At 38.5% G+C, this 27,924-nt stretch overlaps 1 protein-coding gene across 2 annotated transcripts in view; it reads left to right on the forward strand.

Moving 5' to 3' along the window:
• The window catches only part of NAV3 (neuron navigator 3), a 377,767-nt gene that overhangs the window by 204,665 nt on the left and 145,178 nt on the right, over positions 1-27,924 (forward strand). For both annotated transcript variants that reach the window (XM_025403242.1, XM_025403243.1), the window contains exons 10-12: positions 10,774-10,882; positions 11,558-11,941; positions 20,471-20,590. In XM_025403242.1, the coding sequence (XP_025259027.1) occupies positions 10,774-10,882; positions 11,558-11,941; positions 20,471-20,590 (613 nt within the window). The remainder of the gene's footprint in view (positions 1-10,773; positions 10,883-11,557; positions 11,942-20,470; positions 20,591-27,924) is intronic.

Genomic DNA, 27,924 nt, shown 5'->3' on the forward strand with positions numbered 1-27,924 from the left:
AAGTTTATTCAAATAGCTGTGATATGAATAATCATATCTCCAGATAATGAAGCATTCTGATGCAATTCCCTAAATAATGATACATGTTAAGTTGTTGAATATATCTACGCCCACAGCACACAGGAATTTCAGAATTTCTGCCACGTGCTTCAGTAGGTTCTGCTTACGACTCAAAATGGCCTCTTCCAAGTTAGTTTTTACATGGGGTTCCTTGAGTTTAACTCTTTACTCTTAGATATCCTCCTAAATTAGACAGATGAAGATTTGTCCTATAACTGTATAGGAGCATATTTTATAAGTAACTATAAAGCTTTTAGCCACATTTTGTTATTTTTCCCCAAAGTGTCAAGATTAACCAGAGGAGTTTAAAAATTTTCATCCAAATCACTACTAGGGCCATCCACAAAACTAGAGTTACTTCATACAATAAATCAGGAAGCTGTATTCTATAAAACATCTGTAATATGGATGGGGTAGATGGCATAATTCTCTGAGAATAAGGTTTATTCATATAGATTTGATTTCCTATTAAAAGATGGCAATGCTGACAGTGTTAATTACAATGTGTATAATTAAAGCCTAAAAATTAAGAACAGGATCACAGATTAAATGGTCTTTCTGCCACCAAATAGTAATGTAGAAGTACCAAATTGATGCTGTTATTTTTTGTCTCTACTCAAAGAACACCTTATGAGCAGTGAGAAAGCACTTTGCACCAATGTTAAAACCTCAAGTTGATTTCAGAATATACCATTCTGGAAAATGTGTGGAAGCCATTCCATTGTATTTGACACATAGGAAGCCTCTTTCAGGAATAATGGTTGACTTTGAGATTATGCAAGTAGGAGGAGTCCCAACATTACTGTGATTAAATACACTTCTCATGTGCATTTTTCTGGTAACTTTTATTGTTACTAAGCATTTAATTTTATTTTTGCTTTTATATTTGGACTTTGCAATTGTGTTTTTCCCCCAAAGCCTCTGGACCTCACTCAGATACAAATTTACAGGATAATTAAGGCTGTGCAATCAGTCCTTAGGGGTTTGTGAGTACATTTAGTTTTATCTTGCCTTATGTGGGTCATTGAAAACATTTACTGCAATAAATTCTGCTTTCGTTATTATCTTTCGTGACATGAATAAGCCAGCAGTTATGTTTAGCTCACTAAGTGTTGGGAAGAAAAGGTCCATTTGTCTGTCATGAGGAGGGCAATGTCATAAGTGAATGTCATAATGAAAAAAACCTAAGGAATGAGGGAGGCTGTGGTTCTAAAACATGAGAGAAACCAGATAAACAATGAATTCAGTTAGAAGAATCCAAGGATCTAAGATACCTGTTGGATTGGAAAAAAGAAATTGAAAAGGAGATGAAGTAGTTGTGAAAATATATTTAGTGAAATGACATGTCTAAAAATATAGCATTCTTAAAATTAATATAAAAAGATGGAATATAATTGATATATTAATTTTAATATTCCAGTTGGCAAGTGATTGAGATGCAGCTGGATTACAACTTAAAAGTTTTCCTAGGGGAAGGAGGAAGGGATAGGAACATGTAATGATGCGTTCTAGGAATCTGTGTGAGGTCAATTACTTGTACCTCCCCCCACGAAAATAAAAAAAAGTCATCTCAACATACTCCTTTCATGACTTTTTGTCTTTCACCTACAATCTATGATGTCAATAACTGTATGAAATCTTTCATATTGAATCTTGGGTTTAGTGCTTCTCCAGTTTTGTCCCCTTCACTTATTTTGACCAGGTTTGCATTAATTTCTTCTTTGCATGTCTCTTCCTTGACTGTAATAATTTTATTTGCAGTCTGTAAGATTTTCTCTACAAAACTCTTCTTTTTCTTCATAGTTCTATCAGATTATTTGGAAGTGAAAGGTAGACTTCTTTATAGCCATTTCTGAAATACCCTGTATTATATGTATGAGGAGAAATATGGGAAGAATTTCCAGGAAGAATATGATCAGTCTCAAGGGTTATTAACAGTTCTGAGTGCTAAAAGAATAGTGTTAAGCTATCGGATTAGTGATTGTGTTAATTTAATTAGTGTAGAGAAAGTTTGTCATGTGCATGAGATCCCAACATGTGTTTTATTATTCTTTAAAAAGATTTGCTTCAGCAAAGTTTCTTAGTACTTTATGTTTGAAATAATGATGTTCTTATTAAGTATACTTTAATTGTTCAAATGATTTATAAATTCAAGGGAAGAAATTTACAGGCTGGCAGCACAATGGTGGCTGTTTTGGCAACCACCCAAAGTGAGGAATAATGAACAAAGTAGTAATGTTCGCATGAAAAATCTAGTAAAGGAATTAGCAGTTGTCCTGCAATATTTGAGTGGCTGCCTTGGTAAAGATATTGTAAATTTGTTCATTTGGTTTCAGATCCACTGGAACCACTGGGTGAAAGTTTAAGGGAGACAAATTATTGCTTATCCCCCATAAATGTTTTACATTTTGACTGCTACTGGAAGGAACCATCTCTTACTGGTGAGGTGAAAGCCTTTCCAATGTTGGGGTTTTCAGGCAGAGGCAGATGACCTTGTCCCACGTGAGACAGATGAATGCTATGGCCAAGAGCTAAGGCAAGACAATCTCGGAAATCCCCACCAACTGTATGATTGTGATGATAAGTGTTAAAGGGGCACATTTGTTCTAGATTTTTAAAAATCTGGCCTGAATGTTAAGGAAGTAAATTAACAGGTTAAATAGTTAGCTATATTCCTAAAACAGATTATAAATATGCATCTCGACTTCTCTATGTGACAATTTTCATAGTGTAATTTAATACATACTATTTTTTGCTTTTCTTTTCCTTCCCTTTCTTTTTCTTCCAACCTCTTTCCATTCCATTCCCTTCCCAGCCATCCTGTTACTTCCTTTTTCTCTGTCTCCTCTCCTTCCCTGTCCTTCTCTTAACGTATCCATTCCAATTCCCTCCTTCCTTTCTGTTTTCACTTTTATCGAAAGTGCCCATCACTAGATACCCTCTTCGGTCCAAATTGAACACAACAAAAATTGTGCTTAGACTACTCTCTTTTCATGCTCTTCCTATTACCTCGACTCACTGGCTTTAGAAGGCTACTAGCTTGGGAGGTATTGGATGACTATAAACAAAATGACTTAAGGACACTTCTGCCCCTAGTTGATAGGTGGTGATTGTATCAGGCCAGCATTAGTCATACTTGCAGAGCTATTTGTTTCATGCTCATTAGATACAAACATTTTGGGTTTAGATGCCTAGGAATTTACTTGAGCTCTGGTATCATTGGTAGAACTGTAGAAACTGGAGAAGTAATTAAAAATAAAACCATTCAATGTTGTCAGTCTTTGTCCATAAGTCTAATGAAAGACTTCAAAAGCTCTTGCTTCCATAAGAAAAGACCTTGGCCGGGCATGGTGGCTCACACCTGAAATCCCAGCACTTTGGGACGCCAAGGCAGGCAGATCATTTGAGGTCAGGAGTTCAAGAGCAGCGTGACCAACTTGGTGAAACCGCAACTCTACTAAATACAAAAATTAACTGGGCATAGAGGCGAGGGCCTGATATCAACTACTTGGGAGGCTGAAGCAGGGGGATCGCTTGAAGCCTAGAGGTGGAGGTTGCAGTGATCGAAGATGGCGCCACTGCACTCCAGCCTGGGCAACAGAGTGAGACTCTGTCTGAAATAAAAATAATAAAAAAAAAGGCTTCTACTTTATTCCCCAGATTCCAAATGTGTACTTTCTACATAGGACAAATTTACCTCAAGTATTCTGAGTACACCTAGAAACACCTTGAACAAATTAGGATCTTAATGATCATAGTTTTTTTTTATTCTCGGGTACATGTGCAGAACATGCAGGTATGTTACATAGATATATACATGCCATGGTGGTTTGCTGCACCCATCAACCCATCATCTACATTAGGTGTTTCTCCTAATGCTATCCCTCCCCTTGGCCCCCCACCCACCAACAGGCTTTCTAGCTTCATCCATGTCCCTGCAAAGGACATGAACTCATCCATTTTTATGGCTGCATAGTATTCCATGGTGTATATGTGCCACATTTTCTTTATGCAGTCTATCTTTGATGGGCATTTCGGTTAGTTCCAAGTCTTTGCTATTGTGAACAGTGCTGCAATAAACATACATGTGCATGTGTCTTTATAGTAGAATGATTTGTAATCCTTAGGTTATATACTCATTAATGAGATTGCTGGATCAAATGGTATTTCTGGTTCTAGATCCTTGAGGAATTGCCACACTGTCTTCCACAGTGACTGAACTAATATATACTCCCACCAACAGTGTAAAGTCATTCCTATTTCTCCACATCCTCTCTGGCATCTGTTGTTTCTTGACTTTTTAATGATCACCATTCTAACCGGCGTGAGATGGTATCTCATTGTGGTTTTGATTTGCATTTCTCTAATGACAAGTGATGATGAGCTTTCTTTCATATGTTTGTTGGCTGCATAAATGTCTTCTTTTGAGAAGTGTCTGTTCATATACTTCACCCACTTTTTGATGGGGTTGTTTTTTTCTTGTAACTTTGTTTAAATTCCTTGTAGATTCTGGATATTAGCTCTTTGTCAGATGGATAGATTGCAAAAATTGTCTCCCATTCTGTAGGTTACCTGTTCACTCTGATGATAGTTTCTTTTGCTGTGCAGAAGCTCCTTAGTTTAATTAGGTCCCATATGTCAATTTTGGCTTTTGTTGCCATTGCTTTTGGTGTTTTAGTCGTGAAGTCTTTGCCCATGAGTATGTCCTGAATGGTATTGCCTAGGTTTTCTTCTAGGGTTTTTATGGTTTTAGGTCTTAGGTTTAAGTCCTTAATCCATCTTGAGTTAATTTTTGTATAAAGTGTAAGGAAGGGATCCAGTTTCAGTTATTTGCATATGGCTAGCCAGTTTTCCCAGCATCATTTATTGAATAGGGAATCCTTTCCCCATTGCTTGTGTGTGTCAGGTTTGTCAAAGACCAGATGGTTGTAGATGTGTGGTGTTATTTCTAAGGCCTCTGTTCTGTTTCATTGGTCTATATATCTGTTTTTGTACCAGTACCATGCTGTTTTGGTTACTGTGGCCTTGGAGTATAGTTTGAAGTCAGGTAGCATGATGCTTCCAGCTTTCTTCTTTTCCTTTAGGATTATCTTGGCTATACAGGCTCTTTTTTGGTTCTAAATGAAATTTAAAGTAGTTTTTTCTAACTCTATGAAGAAAGTTACTGGTAGCTTGACAGGGATAGCATTGAATCTCTAAATTACTTTGGGCAGTATGGCCATTTTCATGATATTGATTCTTCCTATCCATGAGCATGGAATGTTTTTCCATTTGTTCGTGTCCTCTCTTATTTCCTTGAGCTGTGTTTTGTAGTTCTTTCTGAAGAGGTCCTTCACATACCTTTTGTATTTCTAGGTATTTTATTATCTTTGTAGCAGTTGTGAATGGGAATTCACTCATTTGTCTGTTTATTTGTCTATTATTCGTGTATAGGAATGCTTGTGATTTTTGCACATTGATTTTGTATCCTGAGACTTTGCTGAGTTTGCTTATCAGCTTAAGGAGTTTTTGGCTGAGAAGATGGGGTTTTCTAAATATAAAATCATGTCATCTGCAAACAGAGACAATTTGACTTCCTGTCTTCCTATTTGAATACCCTTTATTTCTTTCTCTTGCCTGATTGCCCTTGCCAGAACTTCCAATACTATGTTGAATAGGAATGGTGAGGGAGGGCATCCTTGCCTTGTGCAGGTTTTCAAAGGGAATGCTTCCAGCTTTTGTCCATTCAGTGTGATATTGGCTGTGGGTCTGTCATAAATAGCCCTTGTTATTTTGAGATACGTTCCATCAATACCTAGTAATTGAGAGTTCTTAGCATGAAGGGGTGTTGAATTTTATCAAAGGCCTTTTCTACATCTATTGAGATAATCATGTGGTTTTTGCAATTGGTTCTGTTTATGTGATGCATTATGTTTATTGATTTGCATATGTTGAACCAGCCTTGCATCCCAGCGATGAAGCCAACTTGATCATAGTGGATAAGCTTTTTTTTCTTTTTTTTCCTTTTTTTTTTTTTGAGATGGAGTCTTGCTCCATCACACAGGCATGATCTTGGCTCACTGCAACCTCCGCTTCCTAGGTACAGGCAATTCTCCTGCCTCAGCCTCCCAAGTAGCTGGGACTGCAGGTGCATGCCACTGTACCCAGCTAATTTTGTATTTTTAGTAGCGACGGGGTTTCTCCATGTTGGCCAGGATTGTCTCCAACTCCCGACCTCGTGATCTGCCCCACTCGGCCTCCCAAAGTGCTGGGATTACAGGCGTGAGTTACCGCACTGGCCAGTGGATAAGCTTTTTGATGTGTTACTGGATTCAGTTTGCCAGTATTTTATTGAGGATTTTTGCATCGATATTCATCAGGGATATTGGCCTGAATTTTTCTTTTTTTTGTGTGTGTGTGTCTCTGCCAGGTTTTAGTATCAGGATGATGCTGGCCTCATAAAATGAGTTAGGGAGGTGTCCCTCTTTTTCTATTGATTGGACTAGTTTTAGAAGGAATGGTACCAGCTCCTCTTTGTAGCTCTGGTAGAATTCAGCTGTGAATCCATCTGGTCCTGGGCTTTTTTTGGTTGGTAGGCTATTAATTACTGTCTCAATTTCAGAACTTGTTATTGGTCTGTTCAGGGATTTGACTTCTTCCTGGTTTAGTCTTGGGAGGGTGTATGTGTCCAGGAATTTATCCATTTCTTCTAGATTTTCTAGTTTGTGTGCATAGTAGTGTTTATAGTATTCTTTGATGGTAGTTTGCGTTTCTGTGGGATCAGTGGTGATATCTCCTTTATCATCTTTCATTACATCTATTTCATTCTTCTCTATTTCCTTCTTTATTAGTCTGGCTAGCAGTCTATCTATTTTGTTAATCTTTTCAAAAACCAGCTCTGGATTCATTGATTTTTTTGAAGGGTTTTTGTGTCTCTCTCCTTCAGTTCTGCTCTGATCTTAGTTATTTCTTGTTTTCTGCTAGCTTTTGAATGTGTTTGCTTTTGCTTCTCTAGTTCTTTTAATTGTGATGTTAGGGTGCTGATTTTTGGATATTTCCTGCTTTCTCCTGTGGGCATTTAGTGCTACAAATTTCCCTCTACACACAGCTTTAGCTGTGTCCCAGACATTCTGGTATTTGTTTCTTTATTCTCATTGGTTTCAAAGAACTTATTGCTTTCTGCCTTAATTTCTTCATTTACCCGGTGGTCATTCAGGAGCAGGTTGTTCAGTTTCTATGGAGTTGTACAGTTTCAAGTGAGTTTCTTAATCTTGAGTTCTAATTTGATTGCACTGTGGTCTGAGAGAGTATTTTCTAGGATTTCCGTTCTTTTGCATTTGCTGAGGAGTGTTTTACTTCCAATTCTGTGATCAGTTTTAGAATAAGTGTGATGTGGTGCTGAGAAGAATGTATATTCTGTTTATTTGGGGTGGAGAGTTCTGTGGATGTCTATTAGGTCCGCTTGGTCCAGAGCTGAATTCAAGTCCTGAATATCTTTGTTAATTTTCTGTCTCGTTGATCTGTCTCATATTGACAATGGGGTGTTAAAGTCTCCCACTATTATTGTGTGGGAGTCTAAGTCTCTGTAGGTCTCTAAGAACTTGCTTTATTAATCTGAGTGCTTCTGTTTTGGGTGCACATACATTTAGGATAGTTAGCTCTTCTTGTTGCGTTGATCCCTTTACCATTATGCAATGACCTTCTTTGTCTTTTTTTGTATTTAAAACAGATAAAAAGTCTGTTTTATTAGAGTCTAGAATTGCAATCCCTGCTTTTATTTGCTTCCCATTTGCTTGGTAAATATTCCTCCATCCCTTTATTTTGAGCCTATGTGAGTCTTTGCACGTGAATCTTATGAAGCTTAGTTTGGCTGGATATGAAATTCTGGGTTGAAAATTCTTTTCTTTAAGAATGTTGAGGCCGGGTGTGGTGGCTCACGCCTGTAATCCCAGCACTTTGGGAGGCTGAGGCCGGTGGATCACAAGGTCAGGAGATCAAGGCCATCCTGGCCAACACGGTGAAACCCCGTCTGTACTAAAAATACAAAAAATTAGCCGGGCCTGGGGGTTGTCACCTGTAGTCCCAGCTACTCAGAAGGCTGAGGCAGGAGAATGGTGTGAACCCAGGAGGTGGAGCTTGCAGTGAACCGAGATTGTGCCACTGCACTCCAGCTTGGGTGACAGAGCGAGACTGTCTCAAAAAAAAAAAAAAAAAGAAGAACGTTGAATATTGGCCCCCACTCTCTCTGGCTTGTTGGGTTTCTGCAGAGAGATCCACTGTTAGTCTGATGGGCTTCCCTTTGTGGGTAACTAACCTTTCTCTCTGGCTGCCCTTAATGTTGTTTCTTTCATTTCAACTTTGGTGAATCTGACAATTGTGTGTCTTGGGATTGCTCTTCTCAAAGAGTATCTTTGTGGTGTTCCTTGTATTTCCTGAATTTGAATGTTGGCCTGTCTTGCTAGGCTGGGCAAGTTCTCCTGGATAATATCCTGAAGAGTGTTTTCCAGCTTAGTTCCATTCTTTCCATCACTTTCAGGTACACCTATCAAACCTAGGTTTGGTCTTTTCACATAGTCCCATGTTTCTTGGAGGCTTTGTTTGTTCCTTTTCATTCTTTTTTCTCTAATCTTGTCTTCATGCTGTATTTCATTAAGTTGATCTTCAATCTCAGATATCCTTTCTTCTCCTTGATCTATTCAGCTATTTCTACTTGTGTATGCTTCATGAAGTTCTCGTGCTGTGTTTTTCAACTCCATCAGGTCATTTGTGTTCTTGTGTACTAAACTGGTTATTCTAGTTAATAATTTCTCTAACCTTTTTTCAAAGTTCTTAGCTTCCTTTCATTGGGTTATAACATTCTTCTTTAGCTTGGAGGAGTTTGTTCTCCTCCAAGGAGGAGAAGGCCTTGGAGGAGACCTTCTAAAGTCTACTTCTGTACATTCGTCAAACTCATACTCTGTCCAGTTTTGTTCCCTTGCTGGTGAAGAGTTGTGATCTTTGGAGGAGAAGAGGCATTCTGGTTTTTGGAATTTTCAGCCTTTTTGAGCTGCTTTTTTTTTTTTTTTTTTCTTATCTTTGTGGATTTATCTACCTTTGGCCTCTGATGTCTGTGACCTTCGAATGGGGTTTTTATGTGGGCATCTTTTTTGTTGACATTGATGCTATTCCTTTCTGTTTGTTAGTTTTCCTTCTAACAGTCAGGCCCCTCTGCTGCAGGTCTTTTGGAGTTTGCTGGAGGTCCACTCCAGATCCTGTTTGCCTGGGTGTCACCAGCAGAGGCTGCAGAACAGCAAAGATTGCTGCCTGTTCCTTCCTCTGGAAGCTTGGTCCCAGAGGGACACCCGCCAGATGCCAGCTGGAGCTCTCCTGTATGAGGACTCTGTCAACACCTGCTGGGAGGTGTCTCCTTGTCAGGAGGCATGGGGGTCAGCGACCCACTTGAGGAGGCCGTCTGTCCCTTAGTGGAGCTAGAGCACTGTGCTGGGAGATCCGCTGCTCTCTTCAGAGCCAGTGGGCAAGAATGTTTTAGTCTGCTGAAGCTGCACCCACAGCTGCTCCTTCCCCCAGGTGCTCTGTCCCAGGGAGATGAGAGTTTTATTTGTAAGCCCCTGACTGGGGCTGCTGCCTTTCTTTCAGATATACCCTGTCCAGAGAGGAGGAATCTAGAGAGGCAGTCTGGCTACAGCAGCTTTGCCAAGCTGCAGTGGGCTCTGCCCAGTCCAAAATTCCCAGCAGGTTTGTTTACATTGTGAGGGGAAAAGTGCCTACTCAAGCCTCAGTTATGACAGTCGCCCCTCCCCCAACCAAGCTCCAGGGTCCCAGGTGTACTTCGGACTGCTGTGCTGGCAGCAAGAATTTCAAGCCCGTGGATCTTAGCTTGCTGGGCTCCATGGCGGGGGGATCTACTGAGCTAGACCACTTAGCTCCCTGGCTTTAGGCTCCTTTTCAGGGGAGTGGATGGTTCTGTCTCATTGGCATTCCAGGTGCCACTGGGGTACCAAAAAAAAAGCTCCTGCAGCCAGCTCAGTGTCTGCCCAAATGGCTGCCCAGTTTTGTGCTTGAAACCCAGGCCCTTGGTCATGTAGGCACCCAATGGAATCTCCTGGTCTGCAGTTTGTGAAGACTCTGGGAAAAGCATAGTATCTGGACCGGATAGTTCCGTCCCTCAAGGCACAGTCCCTCACAGCTTGCCTTGGCTTGGGGAGGGAGTTCCCCAACCCTTTGCACTTCCCAGGTCAGGCAACACCCCACCCTGCTTCTGCTCACCCTCTGTGGGCTGCACCCACTGTCTGACCAGTCCCATTGAGATGAGCCTGTTACCTCAGTTGGAAATGCAGAAATCACCCGCCTTCTGTGTTGATCTCATTGGGAGCTGCAGACCGGAGCTGTTCCTATTCAGCCATCTTTCTCAGGTCATAATCATAGATTTTTAATTAATCCCAGCAACATGGATTGGTAAACAGCATATTTCCAAGTGATTTTTTTTTAATTTTAAGGTCAAACCTACAAAGTGTTATTGTGTTATCACCACTTAAAATTATTACTTGTGATATTATATTTGTATCTATTCACATTTTATTTGTAGAAAGAATTATAATTTGTAAATAATAGTTATTTGAAGTGTATTACATATCCTTTTACTTTTAAGAAGTGGTGACTTACTTATCTATGTATACAATTATTTTGAGGATAATAAATGTCATGAATAGTCAATTTATCATGTTGCTTTCCTAGGTGAAGACCCTGAAACAAGAAGAATGAGAACCGTTAAAAACATAGCAGATTTGAGGCAGAATTTAGAAGAGACTATGTCCAGTCTTCGTGGGACTCAGATAAGCCACAGGTTTTTTCAATTCTGCATATATTTGAGCCAATAAAGAAAAAATAATTACAAACAAACATTTAACTTTTCTTATAATGACAGAGATGGGATTTCGGTTTCCCCTTACTATTTCCTCTCTTGTTTTATATAAAAATTGATTCATAATTATCCTTAAACTGAAAATTCATACATATACCTATTTATCTTTTATCTCTATCTCTATCTGCTATCTATGTCTTTTTCAGTATAACCTCCAGTTCAAGGGAATTAGTTACTGCAACTACTGCCATCATCGTTAAGTGGATTTGTAATACCTGTCCTAGAAAATAGTGGCACAAGTTGCCCTTGAAGTGCATCTAGGCAGGGTGGTAGGGAGACATTCAAACATAATTGTAGTTAACTTTCAGAATAGGTCTGGGAAAATTACAATGAGTTAAGAATTTGTTGAAAATGTAAAGCAATATGTTGTTTTACCCAAGGTGTACTGATGGCCTTTCTTTTGAAAACAACCAAAAGCTGTAAAATGTATGCCCCTTTCCACAGTTTGACCTCAAAATGAACATATAGTTTAGCTTTCAGGAAGATGACATGTTTATAAGAGATGACCGTCAATTCTAGCCTTTTCTGTCATCATGCATTCTAGGTTGTGGCCCTAAGTGAACCAGAGTTTAGTTATTTCTCCATTTTATTTGACAGCACCTTGGAGACAACATTTGACAGCACTGTGACAACAGAAGTGAATGGAAGGAGCATACCCAACTTGACAAGTCGACCCACCCCCATGACATGGAGGTTGGGCCAGGCATGTCCGCGACTTCAGGCAGGAGATGCTCCCTCCCTGGGTGCTGGCTATCCTCGCAGTGGTACCAGTCGATTCATCCACACAGACCCCTCGAGGTTCATGTATACCACGCCTCTCCGTCGAGCTGCTGTCTCTCGGCTGGGAAACATGTCACAGATTGACATGAATGAGAAAGCAAGCAGTGACCTGGACATGTCTTCTGAAGTCGATGTGGGTGGATATATGAGTGATGGTGATATCCTTGGGAAAAGTCTCAGGACAGATGACATCAACAGTGGGTAAGTGGCCCTGTTCTCCATCAGCATTGTGTGAAGAGGGGAGGTGGTCTACTAGAATGCATTCACTATAAACAAATGTGTAAGTTTTCCCAGAAAGTCATGAGAAAATATGAGATATCTGAGGTTATTCAGTGTTGAAGGGCCCTTCCTCTGCTCGTTCATGGAGACTAAAGAATCCAAGATTTCTATAAATTCATTATAAGCCACCAGGTTTTTCTGTTGTTGAGAGAAACACATGTGGCTTCTGTTTTTCAGAGTGATTTTCACATGCTTCTTAAGTAACAGATTTTGTAGTGAAGGACGTGGGAAGGAGACAGGAGGAGTTTTGCTGATTTGCTTGATTTTTCTTCTTTTTTAGCTTGTCAGAAGCTGCCTGTAACTGCTTTGAGGACAAATATTTTCTTACTGTCTTCAATTATGCACCCCCAATTTAACTTGAGGGAAAAATAACTTTGGAGTTGAAAGTTTCACTCTGTTCATTTTCTTTTGATGGTATCAGATTTCAATACATCTCAGACCCTGTTTTTCTTCTGTGTCCTATTACATCCCAAAACATGTTGTGATTGTAAAACTCTTAGAGTATATTAACAATTTGGGATATTTGGCTTAATCAGAGAATAGGCCCAAAGGGAGGCAATAGGATATTCTATTAATAATTGTAACTGCCATTTTGAGCATTTCCTGTTATGTACTATGCTCTTGTTAAATGCTTTGAAGATACTATTTTACTTTACCTTCCCACCACCAGTAATGCTTACGAGGTGAATGTTTTTATACATGTTCTATAGATAAGGAAACTGAGTCTAATTGGTCCTGGCTGGGGCCTAACGCTAGTGAAACGGCAGACCTGCATTAGAACTCAGTTATGTCTGACTTCAAACACAGGCTCAGTAATGTGCGGAAAAGCTTCCCAATTGACTTTGTCTATAAACTTTGTGTGAGTCTGGATTTTGACCTACTCTTTGTCATTATGCATCTGAGAGGACCCATGTAGGAAATAATTCTTCTATATAAGTGACCCTTCCTGACTTCATTCATGAAAAGTTTATGTTTGAATGGTGACACGACCTAAAAAAAGAGTACAAAATAGCTTTTGATTAGATTTATAGCTTTGCTCTGATATCCTGATACCTACTAGTCCATTCCTGGTATCCACCCTACCTGACTTTCTAAAAATTTAGAATTATAGAGGCTAATTATGATTAATTAAGATAGATTGTTGTTCATTTGCCACTGGATTCAGAGTGCCTCGTTTGAATCTCTCCCGTTCGTTATCTGTGGACCCCTTGGGAACCTAATGTATCCAAGAGTTTTTGTCATCTAAAATAAGGATAAAATTGTACCATCTTCATGAAGTTGTTAGGATCATTCCCAAGTTTAGTTTGCACAATGCTTGGCATGATACAAGCATTCAGTAAATTTATCATCCTCCTCTTTATCATCACTATTACATTTATTATCATTAATAACCATACCAATTTTTGGTTGTTGTTAGTTATAATTATCATTTTTGTGTGTATTTAACATAGCTTAGGAGGCAATGCCCAGTTCAGAAAACATAATGGCAAAGCAAGAGTGTCTAAGGCACACTCTTTCTCCCATCTCTCTCTTCTTTCTTCTCCATTCTTTCCACTCTATCCCCTCTTCTCTTTTTTTCTCAATCTCCTTAAATGTGGACATATGTGTGAATTCAGTTTTATATTCACTATTCAAATATATTTGTATGGCTAATTATATACATAAATATACCCATATATTATATATAAAGATATATATACAAAGGCTGGGCACAGTGATTCATGCCTGTAATCCCAACACTTTGGGAGGCCAAGGCAGGTGGATCACCCGTGGTCAGGAGTTCAAGACCAGCCTGTCCAACATGGCAAAACCCCATCTCCACTAAAAAAGTTAGCCAGGCATGGTGGCATGTGCCTGTATTCCCAGCTACTTGGGAGACTGAGGCCGGAGAACCACCTGAACCCGGGAGGCAGAAGTTGCAGTGAGCTGAGATTGCACCACTGCACCACTCCAGCCTGGGTGACGGAGTGAGACTCCATCTAATATATGTATGTATGTATACATGTATGTATGTATGTGTGTGTGTGTGTGTGTGTGTGTGTGTATGTATATATACCTGTGTGCACTCAATATCATTATTCATGGTACTTATGTTCTATGGAGTCACCACAAACATTGCATTAGTGAATACTGAACTGTGGTCCCTAGTAGAGATATAGGTTTTGGTTCCTGTATTTGGCCACAATATTTTTGTCAACTGATCAATACATAACCTTGCTTTACGTGTGTCTCTCTTTAAAGACACCTTATTTAATACATACTACTGATTCATTCACATGGAACTCACAGCCAACAGCGCCATAACTCAGGCCTGAAAGGAGCTTATCTAGTGCATAGTTTCTCTGTGAGACACATTGAAGACTTCTTGCAATTAGGAACATAATATGACACTTCAGCACCAAGTTTGGGGGCCATTTTAAACAGCACAATTCTCAGCATAAAAACACAAAAAGAAGGCGTGGTGCGGTGGCTCACACCTGTAATCCCAGCACTTCGGGAGGCCGAGGCGGGCAGATCACGAGGTCAGGAGATGGAGACCATTCTGGCTAACATGGTGAAACCCCATCTCTACTAAAAAATACCAAAAAAAAAAAAAAAAAAATTATCTGAGCGTGGTGGCGGGCACCTGTAGTCCCAGATACTTGGGAGGCGGAGGCAGGAGAATGGCGTGAACCCGGGAGGCCTAGCTTGCAGTGATCCAAGACCGCGCCACTGCGCTCCAGCCTGGGCCACAGAGCGAGAGTCCGTCTCAAAAAAATAAAAGTAAACACACACACACACACACACACACAGACAAATGTGGAAAATGTGGCACTAAATAGGGCATAGAAGAACATTTGTTGTGCTATTAGAGCTGATATAAGAAGGCAGAGTATCACTTTATTTAGCTTTAGCTGGAAACGTCTGAGACTCATTTTTTTCACTGTTCTGTTCATATCCATGAGTGACTGTGAAAGTACTATGAGTTTAGATTTTGTGGTTACATATAAATTTTAGCAAGTAGGCAACTTCACAAATGTAGAATTTGTGAATAATGATGATTGACTGTATATACTCACACTCATGTAGAATGTTTATCTGGAGAGTGGACAGCGTATCTTGGGAGCAGTTTGAATAAGAAATCAAGGGACATCTACAATGCAGTATGTTGGGAATTTCAAAAGGTTTATAGGGATAAAAATTGAGCTAAGAGTTCAGAATCAGGAGAAAGTACAAAACCCTCACATGAAATAGAAAGGAGTGAATAAGAAAAAGAAACATTTTAATTCTATTTTCTGATTTAAAAGCTATAGACAAAGGAAAAATATTTAAAATACATATATAAGAAAAGTACAAACTTAGAAAGTATAAATTATTCAGAAAGCTTGCATAAAATGTAATTTTCAGAATCAGAGGGACAGTGGATTAGATGATATTGATGACTTTTCTCTTAACTGAGAGTCATGGAATGTGAATATTTAAAGATAATGTTTTAGAGATAGACACTATTTTGACAGACCTTAACATCATTACGCTAAGAAGTTTAAACTACATTGTAAGCTATGTAAAATACTATATCCTAGAGATTACTAAATAGTCATAGAACATGGCATGAGGATGGTGATGGCTTTTGAAAGGCCACTTTATGGGAAATAGGCAAAGCAAATTTAGGGGAGAAACTCTGGGGTTCGATTTCAGGAACTATTGCAAGAGCTCTGGCTCGCAGCTCATAAGATTAGAAATATGGCAGTGGCCGCCGGGCGCGGTGGCTCAAGCCTGTAATCCCAGCACTTTGGGAGGCCGAGATGGGCGGATCACGCAGTCAGGAGATCGAGACCATCCTGGCTAACACGGTGAAACCCCGTCTCTACTAAAAATACAAAAAACTAGCCGGGCGAGGTGGCAGGCGCCTGTAGTCCCAGCTACTCGGGAGGCTGAGGCAGGAGAATGGCGTGAACCCGGGAGGTGGAGCTTGCAGTGAGCTGAGATCCCGCCACTGCACTCCAGCCTGGGTGACAGAGCGAGACTCCGTCTCAAAAAAAAAAACCAAACAAACAAACAAAAAAAAAAAAAAAAGAAAGAAAGAAAGAAATATGGCAGTGGCATTTGTAGGGATAAAATTAGGAAAATAATGGATATGGGAAGCCCTGCAAAGGAAAAGTTTATAGAGCCAGAGATAGACTACCCATGAGGGCATAAGGCAGGCAAGAATTAAGATACCTACATCATAAGCACAGGAGATGGAAAATTATACCGTTAGAGAAAATTAGCAGAGAAAGGTAGCAAGCAAGAGAGAGAGGATTTTTTAATGAGCAAGCAGAGCAAGGAGATGATGAATCTGGAGTTAGAGATGTGGAGTGGTAGATGGTGGGATATGAAGATTGTTTCTCCAGGATAGAGATCTATTGTATCTCATCTCAATAAAAGAGAGTGGGAATTGTGGGAGGCATTAAGGCTCCTGGGAAAAGAATACAGAAAGAACAGGGATCATAAGCTGATCATAATCATAAGCTGAATTATGTATACATGTATATGTCTATTAAAAATATTTATCGAGTTCATCCTATGTGTCAAGCAGCATACCAGGCACTGTGCATTCAGTAGTGAATAATACAGACACAGTACATGCCCACATGTGACTCACAGGATGATGTTTTCATATTTTTGTAGCCGTCCAGTTATTCAGTAAATTAATTATAATATGCACACACATGTGTGTGTGTATATATATACGCACACACACATAGAAATATTCTTAAATAAGTAGTTGAAGTAGTTGTTTTAAATGTTTTTTAACAACTGAGTTCTACATATAATAATATATGTTACAGGCATATTGTACTCACGAGCATTTTGTATTTTGCAAGAATACATGCAATATATGCAAGAATACAAGAATAATGTGTTAACTACATTAGTTAACATTAATTTCTAAAACAGAGAAATCTCAAAATCTCAGTAACTTAACACAAAGAAGCTAATTTGTTCTTCACATAAAACCCTCGCTGATGTTTCTGATCTTCACTTGGGGAATGCCCTCCACGTAGTCATTCAGAGAATAAGATGGATGGTAATTCTGTTGTTCCCCAACCAGATTTCCAGTGTCACCCTATGCATTGATATTCAACAGGCAAATGGCAAAAGAGGGGGAAGAACCAGGGTGTGAGAACATTTTGTATGTATCAGGCCTGGAAGTCATGCATATGAGTTCTGCCTACATTCATTTGTCTAGAACAGCTGCGTGACCACACCTGACTATAAAAGAAAATAGGTTATATGGTTCAGCTGTGTGCCCAGGAGGAGCGGGAAATTGGTTTGATGACATCTAGCTAGTCTCTGCTTAACTCACTAATTTTTAAAAAAATACTGTTATAGATTTTGTCCTTCCTTTTTGATTCTGCTTCATTTAAAACATGATTCAGACTTCTTGTTTCCTCTATTTTTGTTCCCTAACATCTTTCAAAAAGTCTTGGATAGTCTCACAAATGAGTCCATTTAAATATGCATCGATGGTCTACATGTCTTATGTTAATAAGTAAAAATACCCCAAATCCTGCATGAAAACTTCCCCTGGTACTGTTTGCCTGTTTACTCACATACAGTTGTTCTTTCATATGTTAGAGTACAGGACACTGAAATTTAAGTCATGACTCAGTTCTCTTACCTGTGCGGAATCTGGTAAGATCTGGTCAGCAGGTGATGGGGCTGGTCTCAGCTCAAGGTTGATTGTGCGAGGATATCCAGGATGTGTTGGGCTTTCTATTGCTCATCAGCCTATGCAGTGTGCCCTTGTTGGCTGACGTAGGAGGCAGCCCCAGTATCTCAGCCTAGAATTAAAATGTGAGAAGATAAGAAGGCTGGAGATATCCCAGGAAAAGTTTAATTTGATGGTGTTTTCTTTAAGTAAAGGGGGCTTAGAAGTGTTTATGCTGGCCAGGTGTGGCGACTCATACCTGTAATCGCAGCACTTCAGGAGGCTGAGACAGATGGACCACCAGAGGTCAGGAGTTCGAGACCAGCCTGGCCAACATGGTGAAACTCCATCTCTACTAAAAATACAAAAAAATTAGCTGGACATGGTGGTGCACACCAGTAATCCCAGCTACTCGGGAGGCTGAAGCAGGAGAATTGCTTGAACCCGGAAAGCGGAGGTTGCAGTGAGCCAAGATCTCACCACTTTACCCCAACCTGGGTAACAGAGTGAGACTCCATCTCAAAAAAAAAAAAAAAAAAAGAAGTATTTATGCTATGAGTCCTGAAAAAGTTGAATCATAAAGTTAACTCTTTTGAAAATGTTTAAAAATATGTTTTACAGATTAAAGTTACAAAAGGCTCAATAAAATAGTAATGAATGAAGATGTTTAATTTAGGATTTTCTCATGTAACCACAAAGAATGTCTTGAAGTCATTTAAATGGGAATAAAGTTTCATTTTTTCCATGTACTCTAGGTGTAACTGAGAAAGTTAGTTAATCAGCATTCTGAGAATTCAGAATTTCTTGAAGCATGCAAAGGCTTATCTCTTTCTCCTCTTTTTGAAATTACTTTAAACACTGGGGGATATGAATCTGTCAGTAATTAGGAATTAGTCAGAGAAAGGCCTCTTACTCATAATGAACCTCTTTGAAAAGTCTCTGTTTATAAAGTAGAAAACACCCTGGAAAATTGGGATAAAAGTTGCATATTTTAATTTGGTGGAAACTGAAGTTATCTTCAGGTGTCACGGTATAAATAGTTGAGCCAAGAATATAACCTAAAATTCTACTTTAAGTCACATGACCAAATACAAACTAATCTAAGAATTCTGTGGAATAAAAATTAAAATTAAGGCACAGGAGTGAGGGGTAGATATACTTTAATCCTGCTTCTGCCTTGATCCTCCCTCATTTCTCATTCAGTAAACTTTGTGATGACTGAAGTATGCATAACAGTACGCGAAAGGTCATAGTTACTTGAGCTGTGTTAAAAAGATCCATCTTTTGCACCAGAAATTCCTAATCTTAATGCTTCCTCTACTTTCATATTCGAGATATGAGCTATTTTAGTGACTCTAGAAACTCTAATGCATAAAATAGCTAGTATTTTTAAAGGTAGTCAGTATTTATATGGTACTTATAATGTGCTAGACAATGCTCTATGCATGTTATATATACATTAACTCATTGGTAGCTCAACATCACTGCAAGAAGTGAGCATATCATTATGGTCTCTGTTTTACAGATGAAGCAATTTAAATATAGCTTCTTTAGGTGACTTACCTGAGCACACACAGCTAGTAAGTAGCAGCACTATAGTTGAACCTAAGCGGTCTGGCTCTGGTCTACATTCAACCATCCTTACACACTGACCTTAGGAAACTGTGCGTGTCTACATGTAAGGGTTTCTCTCCTAGGTGCCTGATTTTTTTCCGAACAACCATTAAAAAAAGGTTCACAGCAATTATTCGTTATCAGCATGGATTTTTTACCTAGCACATTTAATCTGAGGGGCATCTTTTAATGTTATCTATGCTTCTGTAAAGGAAGATGCTGAACTGGAGTTTCTTTAAGGGAGTGGTGAGGATCACTTTAGATTTTCTGTGTACCCCTGCAATTACAAATTAGCTAATTGTGACAGACAGCAGCTGATATGAGATATTAAATACAAAAACATAGAATTCTAGGAAGATAGCTGTATTAGTGTGTTCTCACTCTGCTAATAAAGACATACTTGAGACTGGGTGATTTATAAAGGAAAGAGGTCTAATTGACTCACAGTTTCACATGGCTGGGGAGGCCTCACAATCATAGCGGAAAAGCAAGGGACATATTACATGGCGCACCGCAGGCAAGAGAGCTTGTGCAAGGGAACTCCCATTTATAAAACCATGAGATCTTGTGAGACTTATTCACTACCACGAGAACAGTATGGGGAAAACCACCCCCATTATTCGGTTGTCTCTACCTGGCCCCACCCTTGACACTTGACACATGGGGATTTTTACAGTTCAGGGTAAGATTTGGGTGGGGACACAGCTGATTTTGACAGTGCTGTGACAGCAGCTGATATGAGATATTAAATATAATTTAAATATAAAAACAGAATTCTAGGAAGATGGCAGATATGGTGGAAGTTTAGGCTTTGATCCTTTACTCCTATGACCTCTTTAAAAACAATATTTCAAAAATGAAATTTCCTTCCTTTTAATTTTCTAAGAGTTATATTATCTGCAAGTCTGTTCATAATATTAATAAAGAGAAAAATAGGTTCTATGATAGGCTAGTTACTTGTTGCAGTCAGGAATATTGATTTCCTAGTAAACTTGAAAAAATATTTTAATTATCCCTGGTGAATAGAATGTTTATACAGAAAAAAAAAGATAGTAGAATATATTTGAGTAATTATTGAAAATTGTGGACACCGTTTGTTTAAGTTAAATTGTACAGTTGAGTTGATTTTATTTTCTGTGGATTAATTAGACATTTCTTTTCAGGTACATGACAGATGGAGGACTTAACCTATACACTAGAAGTCTGAACCGAATACCAGACACAGCAAGCTCCCGGGACGTCATCCAGAGAGGGGTTCACGATGTGACAGTGGATGCAGACAGGTAATGCTATCAGCCTATATGATGGTGAAGCGTGTATGAAGCAATTTTATAAGAAAATAAGAGAAACTCCTATTAAATAGTGTAAATCAAAGGACTTGTTACTTTGATAAATATTTTATTTTGATAAATAATTATTTAGGGATTTTTTTTTTTTTTTTTTTTTTTCTGTGAGACAGAGTCTCCCTCTGTCACCAGGCTGGAGTGCAATGCCACAATCTCAGCTTGCTGCAACCTCAGCCTCCCGGATTCAAGTGATTCTCCTGCCTCAGTCTCCTGAGTAGCTGGGACTACAGGCACGCGCCACCATGCCCAGCTAATCTTTGTATTTTTAGTAGAGGTGGGGTTTTACCATGTTGGTCAGGCTGGTCTCCATCTCTTGACCTTGTAATCCATCCACCTCGGCCTCCCAAAGTGCTGGGATTGCAGGCGTGATCCACTGCGTCTAGCCTATTTTGGGATATTTTTAAAACTAGGATGATTTTCTTTACAAGGCCATTTTAGCTCTGTAATACCGAAAATAAATGTGTGGCTAGGGAGATTTTTTTTTTAATTTCAGGTAACACAGTTGAATATGTTAATATCTGTAAAAGCAAAATTACAAACATGTACTTATTTTCCTTATTAGAAAGAAACTCTGGTTAATAAATTTCATTCAGTTCAGATATCCTCAGATTTACCTAGAAGCTAATGATATAAAGATTAAAACATGTTTCAAATCATCTAGCATAATAAGCTTGTTGCTTTTCTTGAAGGTGTTGTAAACATAGAAAAACTCTTACTTTAGGCTTATTTTTGCTTCTTTATTGCCTCAAATTTCTTAAAGATGTGTGTGTGTGTGTGTGTGTGTGTGATGAACTAATTATTTTGCTGGAAATTGCTCTGCTGATTTATCAGAATCATCACTGTTTAAGAACATTGATTTGGTAAGATAATGTTGTAATATACATTTCTGGCCTGATTTTGCTCCCTCTTCACTCAAAATTTTGACTTTGTTGTACAGGAAGGAATTGCATATTTTCAGAATTATTATATCTAAATACCTAGAGTAGTTGTTTAATTCAGCATTTATGAGAAAGACAAAAGGTTAAGGTGCAAAGTACTCACATTCTGAAATAGGAACTGTATACAATTCATTGTGCATTTTTGTACATTCAACTCCAAAAGCTAGATACCCAGGGAATTCTAATATTAGTCTTCAGTTTCTCCTTACCCACAGGCTGTTGATATCCTAACTCATAATGGTTAGAACAGTCTCAGCTCCTACCCTGTCTGTATCCTACTCTCCTAGCCTATATACTCGCGTGTGTGTGTGTATGTGGGTGTGAAGCATGTGTGTGTGTGAAGCATCTCCCCGCCTGTAATGTAAGTCCACGAGTGCAGAATTTTTGTCATATTTATGTGTTGAGTTTTAACAAATGTTTGTGGAGTTAATTAACAAATTAATGAATATAGGCTATTTATTAATTAGGCTATATAGTCATATAGACTGGCAATCGCATCTAATTAAATAGAGTGGCAAATGAGCTCCGGAAAGAACCAAGGTACTATAAGGATGTTATGAAAGAGAAAAATGGGTTATGTGAAAAATAGACAGTGATAAGAGGGAAAGAATCCCAAAGTGTGGGCCACATTTTGAAACTAATGACCTATTATTCTATTATTGTTAGCTGAAAGTAGAAAACATTGTGGGAGGGAAGATCTGCTAGTTTTTGGTAAAGGAGGTTGTGATGGCAGAACCAAGAAACGAACACAAGGTGACTTCGGTTTGGGGACACTGGGATAATCAACTCTCCTTGCTTTATCAGGGCCCCAGATTGGGCTCTGGTAGAGGAACTCAGAACAACATAAAGACCTAGATAGATATCTAATAAGTGGGGACCTGTGAAAGCAGTGCCTCTTAAAGTGTGTAACCTGGACCAGCAGCAGCAGCAGTAGCCATTGAAACTTTATAGAAAGACAGATTGTCAGCTTCATCCAAGACTTACTGAATTAGACTATCTCAAGGTAAGACCTGGTAATCTGAGCTTTAGCCCTCAAGGTGGTTCTTAAGTTCAAGCATCACATATTAAGTTGAACAAATAGATGCCAGGCCTACAAACACATGAATGCCTAGCATAAATATTTAAACATTAAAAATGACATTTCAGAATTCTTATTTACCCTATTAGCGGTGTTCTGTCAAGAGAATGAGAATATTGATACATTAGAATACACTGATGATGCTAATTTTTGAATTAAATCAAATAATGACTTATTATACCTGAAATAAATTGGTTCAGCTTGGTAGATGCAGTTTTTGAAGATTATATAAATAGTTTTTTTTTTTTTTTTTTTGAGACGGAGTCTCGCTCTGTCACCCAGGCTGGACTGCAGTGGCCGGATCTCAGCTCACTGCAAGCTCCGCCTCCCGGGTTCACGCCATTCTCCGGCCTCAGCCTCTCGAGTAGCTGGGACTACAGGCGCCCGCCACCTCGCCCGGCTAGTTTTTTGTATTTCTTAATAGAGACGGGGTTTCACCGTGTTAGCCAGGATGGTCTCGATCTCCTGACCTCGTGATCCGCCCGTCTCGGCCTCCCAAAGTGCTGGGATTACAGGCTTGAGCCACCGCGCCCGGCCTATATAAATAGTTTTTAAAAGAATAATTTTAACTTGAGCTGCTTGTATAAATTAAATTGCAATAAGGTCATAGTGTAAATCCTCCTATTAGCAGAGATAGAAGGTTTTTTAAAAAATTACAGATAAGTCTGAAGGTCTTTTAAAATCTTATATTAGGGAAGTAACTTGGGATGTATATCATTTTAAAATACATGGACTTAAATGTTGTAGTTGTATGACTCAGTTAATTTAAAATACTTTCTTCTATGAAAAATTGTTTCAAAACATTTTCTAAATTCTGTTACTCATTTCAAGTAGGATAGGCAAGAACAGATATAAGATACTACTTTTTGTTCAGGTTTACTAAAAAAAAATTACTGTATCATATAAAAACATGTTTCCTGTCTATTTGTCTTAACCTTTTAATCTCGGCACCTTAAATTTGACTTGGTAGGAATTAGAAGACAATTGCAGAAAATGTCAACTGGGGAAATTTTATTCTACTAAAAACTATATCCATACAACATAGCAAATCACATTTTAAAGGCCAAAAAGTCTTTCACAGCAATTTTTCTGATTATTTTCAAAACATATCTTCTCTCTGCTCCTGCAGCTTGCTGTTGATTTTTCTGTTATGCAGTCACGTAAGTAATTACATGTTCACATGTCTGCTTCACTCATAGAACATGAAACACTTAAATGTAGAATAATATCTAATCCATCTTTGTATCACCAGTAGCTAGCATACTGTAGGAACTCAATAAATATATCAGATAAATTGTGGAAATAACCATATCAGCTTATAACACATAGAAATGTGAGTTTTAAAAGAAAACAATTATACATATCAAAAAAATTTTATACCATTTTTTAAAGACCTTTCAGATGTCATATAGTTTGGACTTTTCCAGTGTTTCTTGTATCATAAGACAATAGTAGATATTCTAAGTCAAAAATTAGTTTTCTGGGGTTATATACATTTGAAAAAACTGAGTATCATATCTGTTCTTAGAGAGTAATGCTGGATATTAACATGTCAAAGGTACAGAGAAGTCTTGAGGTTCAAAATAAAATCTACTTAATTTTATTGAATTCAGTGTTCCATGAGCTTTTTCACTGATTCCTTCACTTTTTTCTCTTATAATAGTTAACTTGTTCCTGTAGCATTTTATGAAATGTTGATTTAGTTGAATGCCTTCACTTGACCAATATAATAATAGAAACTCAGAAATATTTATTTACCCAGGAGCATGCAGCTAATAGCACAAGGATTCAGGTCTTTTACTTCCTATTTTGTGGTTCCCAACTACTTTTGTCAAAGGTCTTTTAAATAATATGAAACGTATTAGTGATTGATTCATTATAGTTAATGCGTAAATGATAAGGCTTGCAACAATTCACTGGCAAGAAAGCTTAAAAGCCAAAAGAAAAAAAAAATCCACAGCATTTTTTTCTTATTCTTTCTAAAAGCTGTGTAAGTGCAAAAGCACAGAGCCATAGCACAATGGCAGCCAGCCAGCTAGCTAGGATAGCAATGGACTTGAATTGTTTGTATTGTTGTAGTGAAGGCTGTAGCTTCCCCTTTGATCAACTTCTGGTTAAAATGTGATGGACAATAGAGAACTGAATTCCTCTTACCAGCACATTAAAAAGGCCCCAAAGGAAAAAGGAGGACTTTCAGCAGCCATCTGTAGTGTATTTTAAATATTTTATTGCTTAAAGATATTGCAGTTCATTTACTTTCCATATCAATCCAACACCAACCCCATTTCTGTATTTACTTGACAAAAAAAAAAAATTACAGAATGGATATAATCCTTGTAGATATGTTGGAGACTCTCCAGCAACTTCACAGATACATTTATAGCAGGCAGTTAAATATGTAGGTTTTATACATTGTGTTGGGCTACGTTTAAAAGGTACATTTTGGGGGACTGCAGGATGTTTGTGGTTTTGAACTTTATTAACTCCTATTATTGTTCTTACTCTAGCTTCTATGCTAACAGTCACAAATATTTGATAAACAAATATATGATTACTTCCTAAGTGCCTGTTATCATAATAGCACCTTGGGAAAAAATAAAACAAAACAATATGGGTGAAAGTTCCTCAGTTTAATGGTAAGAGAGAGTAATGTAAACAAAGGCCACTCATAATAGATGTCTATACAATGTGCCTTAGAAGCACCAAAGAGAAACAGTTACTCCTTCCTGGGAGTATAAAGGAAAGACTTCAAAACGCAGTAGCATTTAAGCAGGGTCTTAAAGAAAGCATACAACTTTTTGACATCCAGCCTGGGAGAAATCAGAAGGAATGTGGGGAGTGAGAACATAAAGGCATAGAAGAGTTTGGTGTGAGGAACCAATAATGGGATTCTGAAGCGCACTGGGAATGTGGTCAAGAAGACAAGGAACAAAGGACGCGGGGGCCATACTAGGGTGTTTGGACCTATAGGTGATAAGGAGCTATTTTACTAAGTTTAATTAGTTTTATTTCACTTCAAGGCAAGAGCACATGCTATGATCATTGTATTTTAAAAGGAACTCTCACAGCAATGTAAGAATATTGAAGAGGGATGAGATAAAGACAGGTAGAGGGCTTAGATAGTGACTAAAATAAATTAGATGAGCACCTAACTAAAGAATGGCAGTGGGAAAGGGGACTGGGGACACCATCTATTTCTAGAGGAACTTGGGTTTTGTCTGTGTGTATGATATTCCTTGGTTTCATAACTAAATACCACAGATTGGATGGCTTAAACAATAGACATTTAGTTTTTCACAGTTCTGGAGGCTAGAAGTTTATGATCAAGGCGTCTGCAAATTTGTTTTTTTATGAGAACTCTTCCTGACTTCCAGAGAGTGGGTTTCATGCTATATCCTCACATGGCCTTTCCTCTGTGCTCCTGAAGAGATCGATCTATCGATCTATCTATCGATCTATCTATCTATCTATCTATCTATCTATCTATCTATCTATCTATTTGTCGTCTGCTTGCCTGCCTGCCTGTCCGCCTACCTCTATAGAGAGAGGTATTTGGTGTCCCTCTCTCTTCTTATAAGGGCACCAGTGCTATTAGATTAGGTTTCCACCCTTATGTATTAATTTAACCTGAATTACCTCTGTAAAAGTCCTGTTTCCAAATACAGTCACATTGCAGGTTCATACTTCATGTAAATTAGGGGGTGGAGACACAATTCAATTCATAACCCTGTGTAACTCCCAGGTGGTTATATCCTTGGGGATATAAGGTCAGTCACTATGTATGTGCTGGATTAAAGTATTAGTATGTATTATAATCATATATATAATCTAGAGCTTATATACGATTGTATACAAAATTAGCTTGTATATGAGCTCTAGATTGTATATATGCATATTTATATTGTAAATTGCTGCGTTTGGAAATGCATAAATGTGGAAAAGAGAGCCAAGGATTACTAAAGTATTTGATTTTTTTTTCCAAATGAAGCCAAGAGTCTGGACTCTTATGAGAAGTTTCCCAAATTTTAAGTGTTAGAACTCTCCTAACAGATACATAAGATCAATAGATACAGTTAAAGACAAAAAACTTACTTCAGTGGCCAAAAACTCTAGAAATTCACAGATACAGTTAAAGACAAAAAACTTTCTTCAGGGGCAAAAAACTCTAGAAATTCACAGACATAGTTATATAAAGCAGGAGAGAGTGAAGATTGCACTTATGGTCCTGTAACTGTCCTAGTTTCTTGAAGTTTCTCACAGAGATAGAGCTGGTGATGATACCACCTGTGCAGAGTGAAAATGCCACCAGTCATGAGAAGCCTGCCCAGCAGGTGAGGTAACTGTGGCAAAACTATCTGAGCTCTTTTTGGAGATTTTAATGCAAGACAGCGCGAATCTGAGGTCAGCTTCCCAGCCATAGCATCACTCAGTGGAGCTGGCCTCCTGCCTGCCTGAGGCCTATTATGACAGTAATGAATTAAATTTTGTTTAAACCAGTCTGTGACTCTGCACTGTGCAAGCTAGAAACATTTGTATCTCAGATGTGCAGTAAGAAAACAAGCCCTGAGAATGAATTCTTAGCATTGAAAGAGTGAATAAAAGAAGAACCACCTTTGGAGAGACAGAGAAATCTGCTTTAACACAGAGATCAAAGGACAACTAGGGTTAACTGATGTTTTTTGAAATGGAGAGAAGAGGAAATATGCAATACTGTCCAACTCCGTGGATAAGTGATGTTTGGCAACTAGTTTCTTATCAGTGGCTTTCTCAAAGTTAGTTTCAATGAAGTACTGAAGGAGCATGCTAGGTTATGAAAAGGTGAAGAAGTTAGGAGGTTGAAACAATGAAGGGAGATCTTCAGGAAAGTTGCAGTGAAAGTAAGGAGAGAGATCAGATAGAAGTCAACAAAAGGGACAGGATGAAGATTATTGCTGATTTGCTCTGTTTTATTTTGGGGAGAAAGGAATTTGATCTGGTACAGAGAGTGAATTCCTAGACAAAAGAAGGTGGTAAGTCTTAAGGAAGATAGAAGAATCAGGAAAAAGATTATAGGACTGCAATAGACTTAATGTTTATCTCCTTCCAAAATTCCTATATTAAAACCCTGAGTTTGCGTCCTTTGTAGGGACATGGATGCAGCTGGAAACCATCATTCTTAGCAAACTATCACAAGAACAGAAAACCAAACACCGCATGTTCTCACTCATAGGTGGGAACTGAACAATGAGATCACTTGGACTCAGGAAGGGGAACAT

The sequence above is a fragment of the Theropithecus gelada genome, chromosome 11, assembly GCF_003255815.1.
Source record: "Theropithecus gelada isolate Dixy chromosome 11, Tgel_1.0, whole genome shotgun sequence".
Lineage (NCBI taxonomy): Eukaryota > Metazoa > Chordata > Mammalia > Primates > Cercopithecidae > Theropithecus > Theropithecus gelada.